This window comes from Dipteris shenzhenensis, chromosome 14 (genome assembly GCF_047967505.1).
Source record: "Dipteris shenzhenensis isolate YYH24624 ecotype China chromosome 14, Dip_SZ_1.0, whole genome shotgun sequence".
Lineage (NCBI taxonomy): Eukaryota > Viridiplantae > Streptophyta > Polypodiopsida > Gleicheniales > Dipteridaceae > Dipteris > Dipteris shenzhenensis.
In genome coordinates this window covers 27,843,051-27,859,124 of record NC_141609.1, presented here as the reverse complement: position 1 = coordinate 27,859,124, position 16,074 = coordinate 27,843,051, and the positions used below count along the sequence as shown (strand labels likewise).

Sequence of the window (16,074 nt, the reverse complement as noted above, 5' to 3'; positions counted from 1 at the left end):
GGTTGGCTTTTTACAGCAGTCTGGTAAGCCAGGCTGGTCGGTTCTATCAGCAGCCCTTGGGGGCTATAAAAGGAGGGCCTCCAGGCCCTCATTACTCATCACTTGAAGGAGCACTTCAGGGAGCAGAAGGAGCAGCAGACCAGCAGCCTATAAGCCTACATCCAAGAGGACAGAGAGTTGCAGACCTAGCTCAGCAAAGGTGCTGCCCACCTAGGCTGGTTTGCAAACAGCAAGGTGGAAGAGATCTGGACAGAAAGTCTACAGACGCTCAAGGTGGAGCACGCGGGCTCGAGTCTAGAGATAGCCGGAAGATAGGAGAAGGACCTTGTGGTAAGATCAGAGGACCACACCATTGGTGGGACTCTGGATCTATCTCTTTTGTATTGTGTCCATAGCTTTGGATGGAAATATATTATTTTGGTGGTTTCTCTATCTAGTTGGTTCATTGTCTATTGATGAGTCTGCACACCTATGCTATGCACATAAGTTTCAGAAGTTTGTGATTCCACATCCCACACCACATTGTGTGAGCTCCTGGGCTATTCTATAAGTCTACCGCTGTGCGTACCCTCTGTTGGGTCATTTCTAACATGGTATCAAAGCCTAAGTAGGAGGCTCACAGGTGTGGGGGCCTAAAGGCTAGGACCTTGCTGAAGGACGACCCTGATTTAGAAGCTCTTGGGAATCGACTTCCACGACTAGAGGACAGTGCCCTCGCAAGGAGGGTGAATCAAGTTCAGTCAGCTGCGTTTAGAGTTCTAGTCTATTGAAGATTGAGTTTGATCGACTTTGCTGTGTGGTTTAGCAGCAGAAATGTCGACCTCTTTAGCCCCTGCTCTCCCTTCCTCATCCCCCAGATTTCTTTCTTTCACTATTCCTAACTTTGGAGAGTTTGGGAAATTGGACGGGACGAAGTACCTGATTTGGAAGGTGAAGATCCGGAGTCATTTAGTGGCTCGGAAGCTGTGGAAACTAACAACGGGAGTGGAGGCGAAGCCGGAGGACATGGTGGACAAACAAGGGAATATACTCATGGCAGTAGACGGAGGAGCTTGAAGCCTGGGAAGACAGAGATACCCATGCCTTGGCATCGATCATTGGGACTACAACGGACTCTGTGCTTCCTCACATCCAGATGGCCGATACGTCAATAGAGGCGTGGGTCACTCTGAAGGATCTGAGGAGACAGACAACACATCTTGGATCTTGCTTCTTTAGCATCAGCTCTACAACCTTGATATGGAAGAGGGAGATTCGGTACATGACCACTTGACGAAGGTCAAGGTGCTGAGGGATCAAATGGCATCAATTGGTCAGAAGGTGGACTCGTGCCATGGGGCCTTAATGGTACTGAGGAGGCTACCTCGGAGTTTCAAAAGCTTTGTTACGACTGTGACAGCAAGACAGAGGACCAAACCTCTGACTTTTGAGGAGTTGGGTCCATTACTGCTACAGGAAGAAGCTAGGGAGAAGCTCTACAACAACGACAAAGACGACAAGGCGTTGCTGGCGATGGATTTCACTGGCAGAGGAATGGGCAAGCCTAACGGTGGCAAGTCCAAGAAAGACGACTTTGATGACGAGGATACTTTCAAGAGGAAGCAGAAGAAGAAGTGCTTCTATTGTGACACGCCAAGACATTTTGCGAAGGACTGCAAAAAGAAGGCGAACCAAACCTCTGACTTTTGAGGAGTTGGGTCCATTATTGCTACAGGAAGAAGCTAGGGAGAAGCTCTACAACAACGACAAAGACGACAAGGCATTGCTGGCGATAGATTTCACTGGCAAAGGAAAGGGTAAGCCTAACGGTGGCAAGTCCAAGAAAGGTGACGCACAGCATGCAGTGCTTGGTATCTTCAAGTGCGTAACCAGAGATGGACCTATGTACCAAGATGGTGTGCGGAAGCGGAACCAGACTTGGTGGAGCAAGAGCCACTGGGTGAAAAGCCGGGAAAAGATTTCGACATCGAAGTGTTCCAGAGGACTACGACTAGGGAGTTGCTGGAGCATCGTCATCGACGTGTTGCCATTGGGCTGAGATGTGTCGGTGAGAGGGGGTGTTGGAAAGGTCACCTCCCCATCTGTAAGCCCCCATATGAGGAGAGCATGGGGGGGGGGGGGAACCTAGTGTTGGAAAGGTCACCTCCCCATCTGTAAGCCCCCAAATGAGGAGAGCGTGGGGGAGGGAGACCTAGGGCAAGATGTGCCCAAAGAGAGATTACCTGGATGTGTGGATCTAGGACAGATCTGGAGCATTCATGGTTGGTGGGGTATCCCAAGGATGAATGGCTGCATCAGGAGCAGCTCATGTGCAAGAAGATGGCGGGGACATAGTGTCTTGGATCAGGCCTGGCATGAGGCACTCAGTGGACTGCAACAGGACCCTATGAAAGGCACGCTGACATCAGTATGTGTACGGAGCAGGGTACAAAGCTGTACGGATCTGTACGGGCTGCTGCAGGGCAGTGTACGGAAGAGGTACGGCAGGACAAGGCGCCGGCAAAGGGCTGCAGCAAGGTGCAGTATAGTGGGGGTCTATGGGCAGGTCCATGGCTTGCAAGCAGGGCTGGCAGGTGGCAGGACAGCAGCAAAGGAGCTGGACCCTGCATGGAACAAAGGGCCAGCAAAGGGCCCTTATATAGGGCTGGTTGGGCTGAGCCAACCAGGTCGCTTGGGCCAGCCAACCTGGTCTGTCCAGTCGGCCCAGTCAGGGCAGACTGGTCGGTATTTTTGCTAGGCCTCAGGGCCTATAAAAGGAGAGGCTCTTGCCTCATTTCAGCATCCAGCAGCCAGCAATCCAGGAGGCAGAAAGGAGCAGCAGGAAGCCACACTCTAGGCCTATATCCAGGGGGTGAGAGGGTACTTGAAGGGCTGCAGACTTAGCCAGGAAGGGCTGGACCTTGGCTGTCTTCTAGGGCAGCAAGGTGCTGAGATCATCATACCTTCTAGAGCCGCCATTCACAAGCAGGTTGGAGCAGTGGAACAGGGACCTGTGTGCTGCAGACAAAGCTTGGCAAGGGCTGCCCACCTAGGCTGATTCACAGGCAGTAAGGTGGAGAAGAACACACCGGACGGAAAGTCTACACAAGGTCCAGGTGGAGCACGCGGACTTGAGTCTAGAGATAGCCAGCAGATAGGAGAAGGACCTTGTGGTAAGATCAGAAGACCACACCATTGGTGGGACTCTGGATCTGTCTCTGTTGTATTGTGTCCATAGTTTTGGATGGAAATATATATATTTTGGTGGTTTCTCTATCTGGCCGGTTCATTGTCTATTGATGAGTCTGCACATCTATTGAATGCACATAAGTAAAGAAGTTTGTGATTCCACACCCACACCGCACACTGTGTGAGCTCCTGGGCATTACTATAAGTCTTCCGCTGCGTGTACCCTCTGTTGGGTATTTTCTAACATGGTATCAGAGCCCAAGTAGGAGGCTCACAAGTGTGGGAGCCTGTAGGCAGGGACCTTGCTGAAGGACGACCCTGATTCAGAAGCTCTAGGGAATCGACTTCCACGACTGGAGGATTGTGCCCTTGCGAGAAGGAGGGTGACTCAGGTTCAGTCAAGTGCGTTTAAAGTTCGCAGTCCAGGTGATCTGGAGATGTACTTTTGTTGCAGACCTTGCCAAAAGAAGGACGCGTTGAAACAAACCCTCAGAGCATGGTGCCTGGAAGACTCCAGGTTGTTCACTCATTATGAGGAGGACAAACTGGAAGATCGTGACGGCTGGATTGCTCGAGTTCGAAGGCAAGATAGAGAAACCACCAAATAATATATTTCCGTCCACAACTATGGACACAATACAAAAGAGACAGATCCAGAGTCCCACCAATGGTGTGGTCCTCTGATCTTACCAATGGTATGGTTGCTCAAGTTCAGAGGTAGGAATGTGACTGAAGGAGGTGGTACCAGGAGGTGCTACCAGAGATGGACCTGTGTACCAGGATGGTGTGCAGAAGCAGAACCGGACCTGGTGGAGCAGGAGCCACTGGATGAAAAGCCAGGAAAAGATTTCGACACCGAAAGGTTCCAGAGGACTATGACCAGGGAGTTACTGGAGCATCTTCATCGACATGTTGGCATTGGGCTGAGATGTGTCGGTGAGAGGGGGTGTTGGAGAGGTCACCGCCCCATCTGTAAGCCCCCATATGAGGAGAGCATGGGGGGGGTGAACCTAAGCACAAAAGCATGGCACCCAGGTGCTAGTGAAGGGACTGACAGAGGCAGCTCAAGGCGTCTTCATGGCAGGATGCAGTCACGGAAGAAGCGATCTGGATGGCAAGGGTTGCAGGCAGGATCCCGACCTGCAGCAAGCCCTGAACAAGGCGCATTAACAGCAGCAGGAATAGCAGTACTTTGGGGCCTGGATACAAACCTGGCAGGCCAGCACAGCAGGCTGGAACAGGCCTCACATGGAGGCAGACAGTGGCGCAGGATCACGCAGCAAAGAGGGGGATCAGAGGCTGGACTGGACCCTATATTTATAGGGCATCTGCCCTTGAAAGATGGGCCAAGGGCCCTTGTTATGTGTGCCCCAAAAGGGCAGCCCACAGTCCCATAAATGGGGAACTGTGGGGTCGGTTTTTTATACAGACTCAGTCAGTTTTTGTACAGACTGAGTCGGTTGGCTGGCCAGGCCCTTGAGGGCTATATAAGGAGACCATTCAGGCCTCATTTCAACATCATCTGGAGCAGCAATTCCACCAGCAGAAGGAGCAGCAGCAGGGCTACCTTTGGGCCTACAGTCAGGAGGAGAAAGAAGTACCTTGTGCTGCAGATCTAGCTTGCAGGAGGCTGCCCACCTAGACTGGTTTCCAGACAGCAAGGTGGAGAAGATCATTCTAGACGGAAAGTCTACTCACGCTCGAGGTGGAGCACGCGGACTCTAGTCTAGAGATAGCCAGCAGATAGGAGGACTTTTGTGGTAAGATCAGAGGACCACACCATTGGTGGGACTCTGGATCTGTCTCTTTTGTATTGTGTCCATAGTTGTGGACGGAAATATATTATTTGGTGGTTTCTCTATCTGGTTTGGTTCATTGTCTATTGATGAGTTTGCACACCTATTGAATGCACATAAGTAAAGAAGTCTGTGATTCCACACCCACACCGCACACTGTGTGAGCTCAAGTAGGAGGCTCACACAGGTGTGGGAGCTATCAAAGATGGACCTGTGTACCAAGATGGTGTGCAGAAGCGGAACCAGACCTAGTGGAGCAGGAGCCACTGGATGAAAAGCCAAGAAAAGATTTCGACATCGAAAAGTTCCAGAGGACTACGACCAAGGAGTTACTGGAGCATCTTCATCGACGTGTTGGCATTGGGCCTGGATGTGTCGGTGAGAGGGGGTGTTGGAAAGGTCACCTCCCCATCTGTAAGCCCCCAAATGAGGAGAGCGTGGGGGAGGGAGACCTAGGGCAAGACGTGCCCAAAGAGAGATTACCTGGATGTGTGGATCTGGGACAGATCTGGAGCATTCATGATTGGTGGGGTATCCCAAGGATGAATGGCTGCATCAGGAGCAGCTCATGTGCAGGAAGATGGCGGGGACACAGTGTCTTGGATCAGGCCTGGCATGAGGCACTCAGTGGACTGCAGCAGGACCCTATGAAAGGCGCGCTGACATCAGTATGTGTACGGAGCAGGGTACAAAGCTGTACGGATCTGTACGGGCTGCTGCAAGGCATGTACGGAAGGGGTACGGCCAGGACAAGGCGCCGGCAAAGGGCTGCAGCTAGGTGCAGTATAGTGGGGGTCTATGGGCAGGTCTATGGCTTGCAAGCAGGGCTGGCAGGTGGCAGGACAGCAGCAAAGGAGCTGGACCCTGCATGGAACAAAGGGCCAGCAAAGGGCCCTTATATAGGGCTGGTTGGGCTGAGCCAACCAGTTCGAGTTGGGCCAGCCAACCTGGTCTGTCCAGTCGGCCCAGTCAGGGCAGAATGGTCGGTATTTTTGCCAGGCCTCAGGGCCTATAAAAGGAGAGGCTCTTGCCTCATTTCACCATCCAGCAGCCAGCAATCCAGGAGGCAGAAAGGAGCAGCAGGAAGCCACACTCTGGGCCTATATCCAGAAGGTGAGAGGGTGCTTGAAGGGCTGCAGACTTAGCCAGGAAGGGCTGGACCTTGGCTATCTTCTAGGGCAGCAAGGTGCTGAGATCATCATACCTTCTGGAGCCGCCATTCACAAGCAGGTTGGAGCAGTGGAACAGTGACCTGTGTGCTGCAGACAAAGCTTGGCAGGGGCTGCCCACCTAGGCTGATTCACAGGCAGTAAGGTGGAGAAGAACACACTGGACGGAAAGTCTACACAAGCTCCAGGTGGAGCACGCGGACTCGAGTCTAGAGATAGCCAGCAGATAGGAGAAGGACCTTGTGGTAAGATCAGAGGACCACACCATTGGTGGGACTCTGGATTTGTCTCTGTTGTATTGTGTCCATAGTTTTGGACAGAAATATATATTTTTTGGTGGTTTCTCTATCTGGCCGGTTCATTGTCTATTGATGAGTCTGCACATCTATTGAATGCACATAAGTAAAGAAGTTTGTGATTCCACACCCACACCACTGTGTGAGCTCCTGGGCATTACTATAAGTCTTCCGCTGCGTGTACCCTCTGTTGGGTATTTTCTAACACCTAGGGATTGAGAGACTGACACATGAGCAGCAGCATTGCTCCATGTGCGCAGGAATCAAAGAATAAAGAAAAGTGAGGTACCTAGAAGAGCCATGGTAGCTGCAACAGATGGAGCTCATGGACAGAATAATGGCTGTAGATGTTTAGCATGGATCTGGCCTGGAAGAGGCAGATCTGGAGCAGCACCAGATGGCGGAGTATACCCAGAAGAAAGGCGAGCCACGTGGCAAAAGCTGTGGGCAAGATCTCGACCTGCAACAGACCTGGAAAGTGGCGCAGCAAAAAGGGGGAACAGCAGGCTTGGTTCAGGCCATTGGCTGAGGCTGGTTGGAACCAGCCAACCAGGCCTAGAGATGGGCGAACCAGGGGAGCTGTACCCTGCAAAGTTTGGGGCCTCACAGCAGCTCAAAAGGGCCTGGCAGAGGCCCTTATATAGAGCTTGGAAAGGAGACAAGCTGGTCGGTTTTTAACATCTGATCAGCCAGACTGGTCGGTTCTATCAGCAGCCCTTAGGGGCTATAAAAGGAGGGCCTCCAGGCCCTCATTACTCATCACTTGAAGCAGCACTTCAGAGAGCAGAAGGAGCAGCAGACCCCAGCAGCCTATGAGCCTACATCCAGGAGGACATAGAGGCTGGAGAGTTGCAGACCTAGCTCAGCAAAGGTGCTGCCCACCTAGGCTGGTTTGCAGACAGCAAGGTGGAAGAGATCTCGACAAAAAGTCTACAGACGCTCGAGGTGGAGCACGCGGGCTCGAGTCTAGAGATAGCCGGCAGATAGGAGGACCTTGTGGTAAGATCAGAGGACCACACCATTGGTAAGACTCTGGATCTATCTCTTTTGTAATTGTGTCCATAGCATTAGCATTGGAATTATTTTGGTGGTTTGTCTATCTGGTTGGTTCATTGTCTATTGATGAGTCTGCACACCTATGCTATGCACATAAGTTTAAGAAGTTTGTGATTCCACACCCCACACCACACTGTGTGAGCTCCTAGGCTATTCTATCAGTCTTCTGCTGTGCGTACCCTCTGTTGCATCATTTCTAGCAATAGGAAGGGAAGGGTGCATTAAGGTGCATTGAATGGTAGATGCATGGTTCATAGGCTAAGGGTAGGTGTAAATGGGAAGATGGAACTTGAGTGATCTCAAAGGACATTAATGAAAGGGTATCGCCCTTTCATTGTGAATCTCACGCAGCATTCTTCATTCACCTTGCATTCATCCGCCATCTCTCTCCCTCCTTGCATGTAGGTCGAAATAGAAACAAGTACTCTCACGAGGGCGCTCTCGCCATTGGAGGGCGAATCGGCATTAAAATTCTGCATGCATTGCACACATTAGCATTCTTGAAAAATCAGTTCTTTACATTTGGTATCAGAGCAGCGACAATCCACGACCGGGACGGGAAGAGAAATAGAAGTAATGAGCACGAGAGAGGCGCAAGCACGTAGGACAGCAGCATTTCATTCAAATCACAAAACTTGGCCCAAATGGACTTGAGATTCTTGTGGATGACTGATTTAGGGCTAATGAAAATATATCAATTTTCACATAGTTTCTAGCCTATGACATGCTTCAATACTTGTGATGGTTGGGGAAGCAAAATCTAAGTATGTGATCCCCCTTCACTAGTCAAAATAATCTCCAAGCTCATACTTAGTCAAAAGTCAAGAAAAACTCAACTTCCATACATACTAGGTGGTTTACTGTATGTTTCTCCTTCTTGTTTTCCATAAACTCTGCACAATCTGGCACTACCTTGCCAAAGTTTGAATCGACCAATTTGAGAACTAGACCATTCATGTTTAGAATGAGTACTCTTCTTTCTTGCCTAATTGATGCTGGTGGTGATAGGGCTCTTGGTCATGGTCGTCCAAAAATTTTATTCCAAAAACATTTGGGAGGAGTGCCATGGTAATCCATTTTAGATTTGACGGTTGGGAGATTTCTAGTTCCTGGACCAAGTATACTTCCCTAGAATCTTGAAAATTTCCCTTGCTAGAGTTTAAAATAGAAACATACAAAAAAATTAATGATACAACAAAGATTTTCTTCAAACCTAAACTTGTGCAACATGTAGACAGTTCCTGAAAAGGATAGAATGAAATGTAGCAGAGCACACGGGAAGGAGCTGTACGAGAAGAGGGCCGTACGAAAAGGACGCACACAGGCAGGTATGAAGGGGCGTTGCACAATCTCGGACGAGGAAGGACGTGGAGGCCTGCAGATCTATGTGCGAAGCAGCCTTTTGGCCGGCCCTTCAACAAAAGACCGAGGTTTGCTAAAGACCCTGAAGGGAAACAGGATTGGAGGAAAGCTTTGTAGGATCCTTGTGGATGCAGGAATTTGGAGGCACGAATGTTGGAAAGCCTGAAATTTGGAACCCCTGGGGTAAGGGCTTTCTCTGATTTTTTTGGGACTTTGGACGGGGAACGGGGTGTCCTAACGGGGTGACTCCCGCCCTACCCCCCCCCCCCCCCCCCGGCGAATAGACCTTTAAAACTCTTAAACTATGAGGAAAAGAGAACCCCCCCCCCCCTTCCCGTTCTCCCCAACGAAAAGTCGGATTGGAACAAGATTTTAAGAGGGTGATCAACCCACCAAGTACCCCCTATAAGGGTACCTAGAGCTCCATTCCACTCAAAACAAGTAGCCCGAACGGAGTGCACCAATTTACAGCCAGAAGAAAGTAGGGAGAGAACACCATCACCTCCTCCTAAAGAGGATAATGTAGACGAGAGTTACACACATATTGAGTATGATAACCCACGTATAGAATTGCCTTCATCTCTCCTTCAAGAATCTCTTGATAGGGAGTTTTCCTTTAGAAATTAAGGGAGAAACAAGTGCATCCAAGACCAAGGCGCTAAGTTTACCATACGCCTTTAACTCAAAATCCCATACACATGGATTATAATCCAAGTGCAAGAGCGAGAGAGGAGTCCCCCATTGATAAGCTGGCTTCTCAACTTAGCCATATGATTGAGCAGTCCATTATGACAAAATTAGGGACCAAGAGAGTGCTGAATTTTGGGGATGATGATTTAAGTACCCCCTCGAAGAGAGCCAAATTCCAACCTCGAGAGAGAATAGAATTCCCAAAGTATGATGGAGCAAAAGAGGCACTTAAAATCCTCAATTGGATTCACCATTTTGAGCTATATTTTGCCCATCAAGATAAGACCGATCACGAGAAACTTGCTCTTGCCACACTGCATCTACAGAAGGATGCTTTGATGTGGTGGTCCTTATCACAAACGGGAGAAGAGCCTATTCTTCAATGGTCAAAATTTGTAGAGCAGCTTAAGGCCACTTTCATGCATCCGAGACATGAAGAAGAATTGACCTTCCGCTAGGAAAGGTTCAAGCAATTCGATAACGAGAGTACCGCTGAATTTACAGCTAGGTTCCGAAAACTCTCTTTAGAGTTACCTGAGAAGAGCGAGGATGATAGAAGGAAGAAGTATTTAGCAGCCCTAGCCCTGAAAGTGAGATATGAAGTTGAAATGTTCAACCCAACCACATTAAAAGTCCTCACTAAATTGGCCGAGATTGCTGAGAGAAAACTGAATCCTCGTAAACCCTTCAAAGGAAATAAAAAAGCTATTGTACAAAATGTTAATAGCAATCACGTCCTGGATGGATACCATTTCCTTCCATGACTGACGATGAGAAGAAAAAGCTAATTAAGGAGGGTTAATGTTTCATATGTAAGAAACATAAGCCACAGCATCCATGGGCTCTACGGTGGACATAGAACCAAGAGTAACTGCTATCCATTCAGCCAACACTGGTGTATGGATGTGTGAACTGAATAGAGAGTAGGCATATTCATTGTAGAGTATGGACAAAGAATAAAGAATCTTCTCCTCCATGTAGAGCGTCTTATAGGATGAATAGGGTTGAAATAGAAGAGTTGGAAAAAGGAATTGATGATCTATAGTTTCTATAGATTAAGAAGCTCTTCATCACAAAATCATCTATAGCCAAGGTCCACCTCATTCAATGAAACAATTGGGTGGGAGAATCGTTTTATTACTGACCCGTTTGTTGAGAATATGTTTCAGCTTATTGAGTAGGTTACTATAAAGATATTTCAGCAGCTTCGTATTCAGAAGAGGATTCTGAGCATGAAGAGATATTGAAGAGGCACTGCAGTGGTACTTCTGCATTTTAAATATTCAGCATCAAGAGGAACCAGAACTTGAAGATGAGATTTATGTTCTGATTCAGACGAGATCGCATACTACCAAGAGAAGACTATTTGAAGATTATGAAGAGGAGATGCAAATGCAAAAGTAAAAGAGAAAAGCATATGCAAGAGAAAGAGACAATAGAAGATCCAGAAGAGGACTTCTGCCCATTCAAGCAGGAGGGAGTGTCATGATAAGAGAACTCACTAATCCGTGATTAGTAGACATTTAAACATTATTATTTATTATACACCAATGGTGTAACATGTATTTGTATTTATGATGGACACCGACCGATTTGTTACGGCAGTAGATCATCTCAGTAGATAGGACTAGTTGAACTGGAGCCGCTGCTTCAGACGGCATCAAATTTGGACATGTGACAATTATTCTATTAATAAAATGTGCACACGTGTCTAGGTCCTAGGGGCAATAGTAAGGAAAGGGTGCATTAAGGTGCATCGAATGGTAGATGCATGGGTCATAGGCTAAGGGTAGGTGTAAATGGGAAGATGGAACTTGAGTGATCTCAAGGGACATTACTGAAAGGGTATCACCCTTTCATTGTGAATCTCACGTAGCATTCTTCATTCACCTTTCATTCATCTGCCATCTCTCTCCCTCCTTGTATGTATGTTGAAATAGAAACCAGTTGTCACGAGGACGTGAAATTATGGGACTTTTGATTTGCGACTCCCGTAATTTGCGTGTGACTGCCTTGAGCCTCTGGGGCGCAAGGGTCCGGCCATGGGGCAAGACTTGGGGAATTAAAATTCCTAGTGGGCCCTTGGAAATAGTGAATGTGTGCCCAGTTACTAGGCAATTAATTCCTAGGACCAAAGTGTACAACAGGGGAGCCAAAAGAGTGGTGCACTTAAAAATTGTTATTTTTAGCACAAGACTACAAAAAGGGCCTAGAGCTCTTATTTTAGGTTGAGTTCGCCAAATCAGTTCCAGAAGGAGCCATATCATCAGTTGTGAGCTGCCAGAGCCTGCCAGGTGCTACTACAACAAAATCACATATTACCAGGAGCTTCTGGAGCTTGCCAGAGGAAATCCCCCATGGTGGTCAAGAGCTCTTCTTAATGGTCAAGCTCAACAACAGGGATCCTGGCGCTTCCGATCTCGGAGCTACACTGGCTCGTGGAACCTTGCTACCTCAACGTGGCTTCACTGATTTCCTCCTAGCAGGGGTTCTTGATCGTGGTTGGCACCTTGGTCATGGTCGGCCTCAATTGCTGGATGTTGACTCAGAGGAGTCATATCAGTTGATGGTTCACTGTCTCGAAGACTTTCTACCCACAGGGCGGCGGCTCTTGGCTCCATCCGCAAGGCTACTGGACTTGATCCCTTCTCTTGGGGCTCTACTCTTTCTTGTCGTACCAGGAGGCACCCCAACTAGGTTGAGGCCTACAGATGCGTGGAGCGGGCTACTGGAGTGCGGACTCGCCCCCTGTCAGGCGGTGGTTGCTCATGCAGGCGGGTCTTTTCCTGTTGGTGCCCTCGGGCGGGCTCAATGGTGGACGGGAGCTCAGTGGAGGAGGGATCCATACTTTCTTGGATCACGAGTACCTCCAGGATTCACTTCATCAAGGATCCGTAGCTTTTTTGGTTTCGCGGTTTAGTGGTTTTCAAAAGACCCATACTAGGGCTTCTTGTTTTGACAGCATTTTGCAACAGTTTGATGCTTAGCCCTGTGTGGCTTGTAGTTTCGCGGGTGGGAGTTATCCCTGTGCTCCAGCATTGCTGTTGAGTCTCTTGTAATCCTTGTTTCGAAAGTAATATAATTAGCCCTCCTTTTTGCGGAAAATAAACTGATGTATGGCTGTTTACTCTTCCAGAATATCATGTGGGTACTCTAAATAATTGGGTTGCTTTATGCACTCCTTGGGAGCTGCCATGTGCCCTCCCTAAAGCAGATGTACTAGAGGGTTTCTTGCTGTCCCATAGACCTTTTGATCTCCAGTGGACGTTAATAGACTTTCTTTCTTTCAGCTTCTGTGGAGGAGAGACCTTCTTGCTGACCCATGAAATGCTCCCACTGCTAATTGTTGGCTGAAAAAAGAGTCACTAGTAGGGATTATTTTTCCTACAATGCTGTAGGTCGCTGTTGTGGCACTCTAGGATTCTCTCTCTCTCTCTCTTATCACAAGTTTTGTGCTTCAGGCATAAGGGTCACCTTTTTTAAGACCTTTGCACTCCTGCTCTCCAGAAAATATGATGGGGCAACGCTTCCCCCATCGTATGGGATTCACAAATGTGATATTGATGATTTCGTCCTCTCGTTTTAGGTTTACCTGCAAAACCCATGTGCAGTTCTCAGATGAGAAGTATTGAAAAAAAAAATTTAATACAGCCGCTCAAAAGCGAGCACCACCTTACCCATGAAAAGTGGATGGATCATGTAGAAGATGATCATGCGGTCTTATATTTACAAAAAAAACTAGTTCACTATTCTGACTCTGTTCAATAACGAAGGGTTACAGCCGATAACTTACCTGCTGAGGATAGACCTCAACCCTACAGATTAATCTTGTCTGCGGTGTATCAAAATCCCAGGTGGAATCATAAATGTCCAACGAGAACTTCGTGCACATGAATCTTGGATAACCCATCTTCCACCAGCATTGGTGTACTTGCAACCTATCCAGGTAAATTAGAAAGCTGCCCTCTTTAACAAACGGCGGCAACCCTTCCACAGTCCTGTCAATGCATGCTGGAATCCGCCATTGTTTCATGGAGCCACGGAGATGTTTCTTATTCTTACTTGATATTCGTTTGATTGCCCACAGCAACTCTCGCTTAAGAGACGTAGGACAGATCTCTTCTGTACTCTGATGAGGGACTGGAGCCTCCTGGACGTCCGTGCACGCTGGCAAATCTTCAGCAGACGGACAAACGGTCTGCGAGCACTTGCGGAAGAGACCGGGAGGAGAAAAGAGGGAGGTCCTCCAACTGCGGATGAGGCCATTATTGCTGAGGAAGCCTGGCATTGAATTCACGAGAAATGTCACGCGCGAAGATGGCGAATGAGGCAAGGCGAGGAGGTGAAGTGCATTGTAGATGATCAGCTCAAGCACAAGAAGAATGCGAGAGAGTTGGTTTGAGAGCAAAGGTTTATGGATGAGCTCAGCTCTCAAGATACAAATGTGAGAAGCTATATATCCATGTGACCAACCACGTAAAAGTTTTAAGATGCCCAGGTGGGGGGAGGAGGGGGGGGGAGGAGCTAGCCACCCTGTCTTCTCCCAGCTAGCCACCGTGTCTTCTCCCGGCAATGGTTGAACACCTGCCTCTGAGTGTTGCGCAACTTGTGTGCCTGCTCGAGCGTCCCACGGCATCATTTTTGCCGCTCTTAGTGTCGTTACGGGAGTGGCTCTTGTTGTCAGGTGTCTTGAGTTCCATCCCTGAATTCGACGTCTAATGAACCCTGCCTTGTGGCCTACCGTTTTTAAAAAAGCCTTCTTCTTCTTCTTCTTCTTCTTCTTCTTCTTCTTCCTCTTCTTCCCCTGAATAGGACCATCACCAAGCCCCAGGATCGACGTCTAATGACCCCATGAGAGCCCTGTCTTGTGGCCCGCCATTTTTATTTAAAAAAATTTCTTCTTCTGCCCCCAAATTGGACTAGGTGAGGGATGAGTGATGGTGAGGTTATTTCTTTAAAAGAAGAGATGCCAATAGCCTTTACACCAAGGGGCTAAAACGTGTGGGTGTGTATGTGTCGTGCAAGCCCCAGGGGCAACTCAGAATTTTATGTTGGTCACCCCGTATAGAGGCGTTGTTGGCACTTTCAATTTCAATACAATACAAAAAAAAACTGGATTTGTGACAGGCAGCCTTTCCATCGTGAAGCATGTAACTCTACTAACTGAAAATTGAAGCTGAATTCTACTATTTTATCAATTTTTTAAGGAAAAAAGCAAATGACTAAAATAGTGGACATGAGACGCAACATAGGTCCGTTAGGACCCAATTCTCCTTGCAAATGTTAAGGGTGGTGATTTATTATTGATTTTGTGATGGCCATATTTTGTAGGCTGAATCCAACAAATACATGAATAAGGTGATACAATAACTGATCCTCATTGCAGTTTATATAATATTGTCACATGGACTACAAGCATATGAATAAAGGAGAGGAATGTCGTAAGAATTCAAATAGGAATTTTGAATGGACGAGTTATTGAAAATATTTATATTATAATATATAATATATATTTATTATAACCACACATATTGTGCTTCCATCCCCAAAGAGTTATAATCCGAAGAAACGAGCCCTTCCTTAGGTGCCAAGATAACGTCAAGAATATAAATGCCGAGAATATTAGCGCCGAGGATAAGTCTCCCGAATGGATAAGAAATCGGCATATTACTTGAATGTCAATAGTCATAATTGTAGTCGAACATCGAGAGACAATATCCCCCAAACTTGCCAATGTGAGCCTGAAAGGATCTGTGTGTGTCCTTGAGCAGGATGATTCCAACATTCTCAAATCGTTCAATAGACTCTAGACAGCACAAAAAGACAAGTATCATTAGAGAAAGTCAGAAGTAGAGCACGTAACATTCTCACTCTCCACTTAGCTAGCGTTACATGCCTCTCCAACCTCTGGAAAATGGGAGCTTAAACATTGTAGTACATCAAGCTTTTAGTCTTGTGAGAGTAGAGCATAAGGTCATTGTGAGGCTCTCCCAAGCTTCACATGCCAAGGCTATGCCATGTTGGGATTCATCTCTTCAAGGCCCTTGCTACACTTATGTGCTAGCACCTGCTTAAACACAAATCCATGTTGGTTGCTTGCTGTTGCTTAACACAAAATCCTAGAGGCTGGCTTCCAACAACCTCACCGTAGTGTCTCCACTGTAGATAACGTGACAAGCGGAGTGATAGACAGATCCATAGATTGAGCAGCATCATTCCCATAGAGCTCTAATCATTCAATTGTCTCGAAACCTCAAATCTATAAACAAAAAATACCAAACGCACATCGACTGGGAGAGAATGTTACCTCAGAATCTTGGTTGTAGACACTGCAAGGAACCAGACCTCTCCACTATTGCTTGAAGACATAAGCAATGTTGACAATCATGTGCTTGTTACGAATTATATAGATTTATGACAAAAGCACTTATATGCTTTTCTCCCATCCTTTTGATAAAAAGCTTAACTATGCTTTTGCATCTTGCTTTCACACCATTAGATTTGCTTGAAATCAATGCCCAAGATTGTGACAAGTGG

The 16,074-nt window shown here is 47.5% G+C and overlaps 1 protein-coding gene across 1 annotated transcript in view; it reads right to left on the bottom strand.

Annotated features, from left to right (window-relative positions):
• Nucleotides 1-13,898, bottom strand: part of LOC147894410 (uncharacterized) — a 33,109-nt gene extending 19,211 nt beyond the window's left edge. The window contains exons 1-2 of the mRNA XM_087385145.1: nucleotides 13,331-13,898; nucleotides 13,012-13,129 (exon numbers count right to left, since the gene is read on the bottom strand). Coding sequence (XP_087241271.1) covers nucleotides 13,012-13,129; nucleotides 13,331-13,825 — 613 coding nt within the window. The 5' untranslated portion in view covers nucleotides 13,826-13,898. The remainder of the gene's footprint in view (nucleotides 1-13,011; nucleotides 13,130-13,330) is intronic.
• Nucleotides 13,899-16,074: the final 2,176 nt, after the last annotated feature.